This window comes from Euphorbia lathyris, chromosome 8, assembly GCF_963576675.1.
Source record: "Euphorbia lathyris chromosome 8, ddEupLath1.1, whole genome shotgun sequence".
Classification (NCBI taxonomy): domain Eukaryota; kingdom Viridiplantae; phylum Streptophyta; class Magnoliopsida; order Malpighiales; family Euphorbiaceae; genus Euphorbia; species Euphorbia lathyris.
Genome location: NC_088917.1, coordinates 48,188,672 through 48,198,268, shown reverse-complemented (window position 1 = coordinate 48,198,268; position 9,597 = coordinate 48,188,672). Strand labels below are relative to the sequence as shown.

At 37.5% G+C, this 9,597-nt stretch overlaps 1 protein-coding gene across 2 annotated transcripts; it reads right to left on the bottom strand.

Annotated features, from left to right (window-relative positions):
• Positions 1-5,297: 5,297 nt before the first annotated feature.
• On the bottom strand, positions 5,298-9,244 carry LOC136203744 (nudix hydrolase 20, chloroplastic-like). 2 transcript variants are annotated; one of them, XR_010674965.1, is made up of 10 exons: positions 8,741-9,244; positions 8,564-8,628; positions 8,289-8,478; positions 8,064-8,144; positions 7,857-7,982; positions 7,190-7,269; positions 6,913-7,028; positions 6,685-6,805; positions 5,635-5,761; positions 5,298-5,564 (listed from the first exon to the last, which is right to left on the bottom strand). XR_010674965.1 is itself a non-coding variant. In XM_065994973.1 (9 exons), the coding sequence occupies exons 1-9, from the start codon at positions 9,119-9,121 to the stop codon at positions 5,692-5,694; spliced, it is 1,230 nt and encodes a 409-aa protein (XP_065851045.1). In that variant the 5' UTR covers positions 9,122-9,244; the 3' UTR covers positions 5,298-5,691. The 2 variants fall into 2 exon arrangements, 1 of the variants encoding a protein (XP_065851045.1); XM_065994973.1 differs by having other exon boundaries at positions 5,298-5,761.
• Between the last annotated feature and the right edge of the window lie 353 nt (positions 9,245-9,597).

Sequence of the window (9,597 nt, the reverse complement as noted above, 5' to 3'; positions counted from 1 at the left end):
AATTCCAGTCGAAATACAGGTCCCAAGTGACAGAGTTGCATTCTATTGTGAGGATGAAAACAGCCAAAAGTTAAAAGAAAGTCTTGATCAAGTGGAGGAAAGGCGAGAAAAGGCATACGTACGCATGGCGGCTTATAAGCAGCGGATCGCAGCTTATCATGACAAGAATGCCAAACTTGTAAACTTGAATGTGGGAGACCTCGTACTCCGTAAAGCAGACAAAATCCAATCCAAGGAAGGAAAAGGAAAGTTGGGACTCACCTGGACAGGTCCGTATCGAATAGTGGAAAAGATTGGGTTCGCCACATTTAAGATTCAAGACATGGAGGGAAACACGCTGCCGCGTACATGGAATCTCCAAAATCTCCGCAAATATTTTGCCAGAAAATAGAATGTAAATAAGGTCTTGAGTACTCTTTTTCCTTTAGTAAGCTTTTTTCCCATGAGGTTTTTCTTATTAAAGGTTTTAATGAGGCTCACATATAAGACCCGCTTGCTGTAATAAAGCGTATCCCCAATCAATAAAAAGCAATTGTTCAGTTGTCAATATTCTTTTTAAAGTATTTTCTTGCAACAATATAAATATTCCAGTCTAAAAAAGAAGGGGGGCAACCCAACGCTTCCCACACCAAAAAGTACCGCTACCACATAGCTACTTTTTCTCTTCAAAGATAGGAGATCAATCTCATGGGCGAATCAATCCTTAATTGATCACCATTAGAGATAGAGTTAAAAAATTTCTCGGACACGAGATCTTTACACTCTCTTATGTCCTTCCCAAAGAAGGGTTCACAAGTCCTAAAGGCGGATCGATTCACCTCAAAGATAGATAGCAAGACGATCCCTAAGGCAGCTTAACTTCCTCTAAAGGAATAAAACAGCTTCAAACCTTCACAAAGGTTCGCACAATGGAGTATGGCCGGCCACCTACTTCAAAACCAATCCTAAAAGCCTATAAATTTACTTACACAAACGTAAAAGTAAAATAAATAATAGCAAGGATTAAACAACTGTACTTAAGTTTTACAAACAAAAACTAAACATTGATAGGAGCATCCTCCTTAACATCTTTCTCGCCTGATGCGCCCTCCTGTGGGGCTTCCTTCTCAACGACTCTAGATACGCCCGACAAAGGGACTTCTTTTTCCACAGAAGTAGTCCCCCCAAGAGGAAGATGCCATCAGTTATCAGCTCCTCACCCGCCTTTGGAGGTACTTCTTCAAGGTCCACTAGCTTGGTGCTGACAGAAGGTTTGCTTTCTTCGGCGGATCCCTTCATCCATTTCCGAACGTGATCACGGATGTAATCCTTGACGTCCGGGATTTTGTGATATTTGAGGACAACATCCGGGTCAGGAACAGCGAACTCCGGATCTGTAAAATCAATCTCGGGATACGCCAATTGGACATACGCCATGATCCATTCGCCGTAGAAGAAAGATTGCTCCCCAGCCATGAATTCAGCGTCTGCTAAAGCATCCTTATGCTCCTTAGCATCTGTTTCGATCTTTTCCTTCAGCTTTAGGATCTCAGCATCCTTAAGGGCAATGGCGGACGCGGCATTCGCGTTAGCATCAACGACTTCTTTCTCCAACTTTTCTATAGTGGCCTTATCCGCCACACCTTGAAGAAGCTCAGCTTCCATGGCACGCAAGCGAGTATACATCTGTCAAGGCGAACAGTTCATTCAAAACGAAAGAACAATAGCAATACTTTCTCCAAATGAGATTACTTATTCATCCAAAAAATAGCAAAAGGATAGAAGGAACTTGCCGTTAGAAGCTCCGTCTTTCCCATTTGGACATGGGCTGATCCTGGGATCTGGTTCTGGTTCTTTTGTACCTCGCCCAACTGACCAAGAGCCTCGTCTAGGTCATTGATGACAGACTCATTCTCCAAAGATCCTTTGATACCATGTGTGGCGGACCAGTAACCGCCCAGGTCAGGCTTCGCCATCTGCATAAAAATGGGAAGGTCAGAACTTAGATTCAAAATATGGCAAAAAGGGAAAAGGTAAAAACAGCTTACTTGTTCCTTCTCCATCAAGGGCATTGCGGATTTCATGGCATCCGCCATAAACTTTTGTCCGCCGGAAGCTACAGGCTTCCTCTTTTTCAGAGGCGGGTCGGCCATTATATCCGCAGGACGTTTCCCTGCACCCTTTTGGGGATCCGCAGCCTGCCCTTTCTTTCGAGCCTCATCCTCCTTCATTTTCTTGCGCATCTCTACAAGAGCGTGATTGGCCTTAGATAAACCCCTGACAAAGAGAACAATAAAGTAATCAAGGTTCAAAAAAAAGAACAAGGTTACCTTGATCAAATTGTGCAAACTTTGAGTAAATGAACTGGCCCCCTTCTCGGCGAATCAAGGGAATGTCATTCATTATGAAGTCCAAAGCGTCAGCGTATATCCAAGCATCCGCCCTGACACTCTTCATGAGATCTGCTACTACCTCATCACTATCTGTCAATATACGCATGTCTCCCGCCATATGCAGAGGTTTGGCATTCCAGTACGATGGAAAGCCTAGAGACTCGCCCTCTTGAATCTTTACATAGAAGAATTTTTCGTCCCAAAGATGGACGTTGGACATCTTGCCGCTAAACGGCGAATATACTCCAAACTTTGCAAAAGTGAGGAAAGACTCAGACTTTCGCTTTGACGGTTTATGAAACGATCGAAAGACGCGAGGGGTGCACACTACCCCTAAGTTTGAAGCTAGGTAACAATCTAAAGCTAGATCTAACCAGCCATTTGGATGTAATTGGCTGGCAGTGATGTCAAAGTAAGCAAGGATGTCCGCCATCATCTTTGGAAGAGGAAGTCGGAACCCTCTTTCTACATGACTACTATATACAGACAGATATCCGCTTGGCGGACAGGCGGGTCGTTGATGGGCAGCCGCCAACTGGGTCTCATAGTTATTTATCCATGGAAAGCGACTCGCCAGATCCGCTAGATCCGCGACGCTCATGCGAGATGGAGTAGACTCCGCACGAGGTGCCTTTTTCCTAGACAGGGCCGAGGAAGAAGCCACCATCCCGGAAAATCGCCTAAAATCTATTGCCGGAGTAGTACCAGTAATGGGAACGGAAAGGTTTTGAATTCTACTTGAACGAGTTCGACCACTATTTCGCGCCGAGTTACGCAACTCAGCTAAATTAGAGCTAACTGTATCTTCGGAGGAATAAGAATTTTCCGATGAAGAAGTAGTCCAGCTAACTACGATTTCCGAGGAAGAGGTCAAGTTAAAAATTTCAAAGGTCGATTCGGAGGATGAAGAAGAGCTCCTAAACATTCAGAAAAAAAATAGAATGAAAAAGATGAACTTACATGAAAGTAAAAACTTGGAGGACTCTGAAACTCCGGGAAAAACTCTGGGCAAAGAAAGCGCAAAGGAAAATGGAGAAGAAGAACAAATGAGGAAGAAAGAGAAAGAGAGGAAGGAAGAAGGCGTTTTCTCTTTTCTCGAGTGGCGCGCCCACAACACGTATCACCCATCGATTGACATCGAACGGAGTGACCATTAATGCAGGTAATGATGATGGCGCGCGAAGAAGCTCAAAAGCCCTAAAGGACTTTAAAGGAACTTTAGGGGGGCTTCTGATAACATTGTGATATTATCCCAAGGATCAAAAGGGATATTCGCCTAGAACACCACGTGTCGATCACCTGACAGGTGGAGCATTAATGGAGACTTTATAGTTACTAAAGATTACAACTTCATGACTATATATAGCTTGCATCTCAAGTTATCAAGGTACACGTTCACTTACCCTCCCCCCGTCGAACCCAACGACGCCCCCATAAAGCTTCCACTAGTCATCAGCTATGTAGTTTTGTTATGTCACACAATAAGAAAATGAGGGTGGAGGGATTCGAACCTGGGACTAGGGCATAGAAAGAGAGACATACGCACGCCATCTGCTGCTGGGCCGCTTATTTAGTTTGTTTATTATATAATTCCTTTATTTATATTATTAAGTGGCTCTGATACTAAAAAAAATTCAATACTATATTTTTTAAATAAAAACACACTTGCTTTAGTTTGTTCATTATACAATTCTTTTATTTATATATTATTAAGTGATTTTGATGCTAAAAAAATCTAATACTATAATTTTTAAATAAAAATACGTTTGCTTTAGTTTGTTCGTTATACAATTCTTATTTATATATTATAAAGTGCATCTGATGCTAAAAAAAATCTAATACTATATTTTTTAAATAAAATATATATTATATATTTTAATAAAATTTAATATTAAAATTTTATTTATATAAGAAAATATATTTTTTTAAAACATACGTTAGAACATATATTTTAACTTTTAAAACACGAACTATGAAGTTTAGAACATACGACATATTTTTTAGAAAATACGTTATGTTTTTTAGAACATGCGTTATGTTTTTTCGAACATGAGTTATAAATTATATTATAGAACAAATGCAAAAAACAAATGCAAAAATGATCCAGATATCTACTGATTTTTTTTAGAACAATATACTTAATTTTTAGAACACAAACTATAAACTTTAGAACATACGCTATGTTATTTAGAATATGAGTTATAAATTATATTATAGAACAAATGCAAAAATGGTCCATATAATATTTTTTAAGTAAAAATATATTATATATTTTAATAAAATTTCATGTTAATATTTTATTTATATAAGAAAATATATTTTTTTAAACATACGTTAGAACATATATTTTAACTTTTAAAACACGAACTATGAAATTTAGAACATACGACATATTTTTTAGAACATACGTTATATTTTTTAGAGCATGCGTCATGTTTTTTCGAACATTAGTTATAAATTATATTATAGAACAAATGCAAAAATGATCCAAATATCTATTGATTTTTTTAGAACATTATACTTAATTTTTAGAACACAAACTATAAACTTTGGAACATACGTTATGTTATTTAGAATATGAGTTATAAATTATATTATAGAACAAATGTAAAAATGGTCCATATATTTACTGATTTTTTTAAAACATTATACTTAATTTTTAGAACACAAATTATAAAGGTTAGAACACATGTAACAATATTTAGAACATCGTCCTTAACATTTAAAAACATAAATTACAAAAAATATAGAGGAATTAAATAAATAAAAAATTGGAACATGTTTTTGGATTTTTTGTTCTATTAATAATTCATTATTATGCATATTTCTTTTTTTTCTATTAATAATTTATTATTATGCACATTTAATCGATATTAATAAGTGCATGTGTCAAATATTAAACAATAGAAGCTACATGGATAATGGTATATTAATCAGCGCGCTCCATAATAAACAAGGGAAACAATTAGCTCAGTAGTAAGTAGCATGTAGTATATGTGAAGTGGCAAGGGTTCGAACCCCACCAACAGCATTCCTTTGAGTGGTTCTCACCTAAAGAAGTGTCCTCACCTAAATAATTAAAGTCTCTAACAACATTTGAAAAAACAAATATAAGTATTGTAATAATAATTACATTCCACCAATTGCACCCTATAGGAAGTGAGGCCTGCACCACAGGCTACTTCATTTCAACTGTATATAAGATAACAGACATCAGTAGCATTAGCATAGTAAAGATGCAAAATCCAGATGAAGCAGAAACCTTTTTGGTGATAACAAGGCTTATTGCAATTCCCGTAGGAATTCGAATCCAGTATAGCTAGGAGCAGTCTCCATTCTTCAAACGTTGTAATAGGTCCAAGTATCCCAAGCATTCAGGAGAAATGTACCTACAAACAATGCCAACCAATTAGGAGGACTCCAAAGAGATATCATCTCAATGAGGTAAAAGCACTTTATATTTTTCTGACTTGACCAGTCATGCCAGCTGAAATGTATGATGCGTAAATCAGGTGATGGCCCAATTGAAAAAGAGCAAATATAAGAGATCCATTTCAACCGTGCCCATTGTAATTATCGCCAACATAGTACTAATTAATTGGCAAGAACGGCATCAGCTCATGGGCCACAGATGCTTGCATCATCATCTCCTTTGGTTTCTATGATCAGACCATATTGAACTTTTGCTCTCTCTCTCACTTCTCATAAAATCTATCAATCCAAGATAACCAAGAGAGGGAGCTCAAGTGATCTTCCATACACAAATATCATAGTACTGATATCTAAGGGGAATTCAGTACTGAAACTGACGAATACCTGAAGCTATGTTTTGAATTTTGATGAGTTTGTGCTCTATTATAAGATTACTGAATATTACAGTTCATTCAACTCATGTCTTCTTTCGTTAACAGATCTACCAGAATAAAGGACTTGAGGCTACAGATTCAGCATGGGGATGTGGGCACCATCAAAGGGAAGAAAGGCCAATAAAAATTTAATTGACCTCCCTCCCAGATGGGAAGGCCACTAGATACAGGATGCAATCTAAGAGGTTTGAAGTTAGTTATGAGATTCCTTCAGGTCATAGCAAATGATAAAAAGTAGGTCTGCTGCGTGCAAGAGATGGATTACGGAAGGAGGGTACACATACACTGGGACTTGTATTGTCAGATATAAGTAACATATTTTGATGCATGGATTAATGAGCATATTACCAGTAAATTTTATCTTTTCAAATGACAAAACTGTAAGTTTGAAAATAAGAAATCAAGAAGGAAATACACAAACATAGGGAATAACAAAGAAGAGATACCCATGTCGAAATAGGAAATCAATGATCACAAGAGAGCAATTTGGCTTGAAAAAATGCGTCTTTCGAATAACATTTGCCACATTCTTCACAGGGATCAACTTGAAACTCTCCACTTCTCCATCTGTCATGGTTTGAGTTATTGCAGAGATAGATAAGATAACAGAGAAATATCCAGCACCAGAATGCTCTCAAATTTATAAGACAATTTAAAATCTTTGATGGGTTTACCTCGACTCTCAGGTATAAAACTGTCAGGAAGTTTCAAATCGTAACAAAATAGTACATCTCTCTTGTATCTAAACCCTTCAATATCTATGTATGAAACAGCACCGACTGGAATGGCTCTGCAAGAAAGAGAATATTGTCGAGCCATCATCACAAAAAGGGAGGCTTTAATGATATCAAGAGACAATCAAGGACGAGAATCTGCTACACATTGGACGACTAATTAGGCATAGAATGCAAACATTTCATATTGTTAACTCAATGGCTACAGGAAACTTACTGTTGAGAGATGGACAAAGGTATTCCTGCTTCCTCTTCACATTCCTTCACAATATTCTCTCCACAAGATATCCCATAAGGCTGTCATTGCCACATTAGGAATGTGATGTAGGTGTTGGAAATAAAGGGATCTTTAATATAGAAACCTTATTTAAAACTATCCATATGTAATGCAAGCAGGAGATCAAATCAATTTGCTACATCTAGTTCGCCAGTTGAATACACTGTCCTATAAATAGTGATAAAATTTCATACAATTTTGACTGTTATCCCACAATATTTCTTCTTCTACTTTAAGACCTAATAAGGAATTCAGGATATTTCAGATTTAGCAGAGAAGCATTTTATGCTCAGAGCTCTGTTCAACGTTATGACCTCGTGTTTTCACTAAAAGCCTTGTCATTCTTGTGTTTTCAACTTCCTGATATTAAAGTACTAATTGCACATGTATTGGAAGCACAAGTGTGTCTTAAATGTCACGTGAAAAGAATCACTAAGACCTCAACAAGATTAGGGAAATTCCAAAAGAAGATAAGATATTACATGCACAAACAAGACAAAAAACCAACCAGGAACTTTTAATTGGATATATTTCCCCATTACATATGACACAAAGAAGAACATCGAATTATCAAGATGTGAAAGTAAAATGATAGGTTGTTACAAACCAGTCCACCAGCAGCAAGATGATCAAGCATCCCTGGGTAGGTGGGTTTCAGAGCACTCCTCTTTCCTATCCAAAGAAATTTCTCTTCATCTCTTTCCACGAAGCCATTCATGTGAACTCCATAGGCCTATTCTCAGAGTAAAGATCACATCTATAGCTAAATAAGCTATGCAATTCAGAATAGATTATATAACTTACAGAAACATACCTTTATTCCAAAATAAGGTGCTGCAGCACGTTCTAATGAAAAATAGACTTGTGAACCAAAGGATGATACCACAGGATACAGCTGATTAAAATAAATGGAATCAACAACTCAAATGACAAAAACTTTATATAGCAAAAGCAAAATCTCCAGAAAGGTCCAATCATCCTTCATAGTCACAATCACATTTTGAAACTCTCTGATATACAAAAACTGCAGCCGATATACCTCATTTCGAATACCTGGAATCACTTTTTCTTCTCCTAAGCATCTGATAACTTCAGCAACAAATCTAGTCCTATCCTCTGCAGTCTTGAGGCTTTCATGTAAAGTAACATAGTTCCTAAACCGGCTTCCATGGGAATTACTTTGAGGAAAAATAAACACATCACTGAACCTCCTCAACAGGTCAACGAAACTGCAGGCAAGGTTTCGGAAATTTATTTAAGTGTGCCTCGATTGGTCTAGAGAGTGCAAATGAAGCGAGGGAGAAAAAATGTTACCCATGATGTAAATAACCAACAAGTTGATCTTCAATTATGAATTGCAAGAAGTCAGACTGCAACTCCTACAAAATATGACAGCCGCCGAAGTAACAAACAAATTATAATTTGGTTTTTCCCCGACCCGGGTAGTTTTTGAGCAACCAAACAGATGAATTAAAGAGATCGAGAGAGTACAGAGCCGCGATTGCAGAGTTGGATCTTGTCGAAGAAGGGAGAGAGATCTGAGGAATGAGTAGGAGCAGGTTGAGGCTGAGAGAGTCGAACCACGTCGTCCCAAGTGAAGGTATTGATGTTGCCAGAAGTAGTATCAGTAACAAGTGGTACAGAGTTGGATTTTATTGGAGTGAAAGAAGTAACAAGTGGGCGTAATGGAGACGATGTGATTCTGTTTGGTTGAGATTTAGAGGATATAGAAATGGAGATCAAATGTAATGAGAAACCATGTTTTTGCCAAAAGAGATTGTGGGTGATAGGAATACGATAGGGATACGCCATACTCATAACAGCTGCAAACTGGAAGGACGGAGAAACCGCTGCACTGCAGCCTAAGAGCATTTTGTCATGCTAGTTAAATTTGGAGAGTTTGTGTAGAGAGCATTTTCTAAGCATTTTGTGCAGAGAGCATCTTCTAATCATATGTATAATTAGGAAATTAGATAACTGCTATCTAACATTTCCATCACATTTTTCAACTTTCAATTGCACGTTAAAATACATGACTATATGAGAGACCTCTCACTAGGAATGGTAAGGGGTACTCAATCCATGGATATGCGACGCTACACTGTCCGATCCTAATAGAACTATTTATACCCTGTATAAAAGGATATGAGACGAGTATGAGACTAGGATAATGAGACGGGTATGAAAATATCCCACAGGGTACCCGTCACCCGTCATAACTCTTTTATATATTAAAAAATATTATTGTTTTTTAGATTTAAGATGTGATATTTGAACTCTAACCTTTTGTTCTTCAACCATTTACTGATATCCCTAAGCTGTTTTATTCTTATCGATTAAAGTTCAAT

What these genes read in the sequence shown, in the direction of transcription:
- LOC136203744 (XM_065994973.1), bottom strand. Translation starts at nt 9,121, where the DNA reads ATGCTCTTAGGCTGCAGTGCAGCGGTTTCTCCGTCCTTCCAGTTTGCA. An exon ending in GTTGGTTATTTACATCATGG is followed by an intron (nt 8,479 to 8,563) that starts GTAACATTTTTT and finishes CCTTGCCTGCAG; the next exon opens with TTTCGTTGACCTGTTGAGGA. An exon ending in ATCTTGCTGCTGGTGGACTG is followed by an intron (nt 7,270 to 7,856) that starts GTTTGTAACAAC and finishes TGGCAATGACAG; the next exon opens with CCTTATGGGATATCTTGTGG.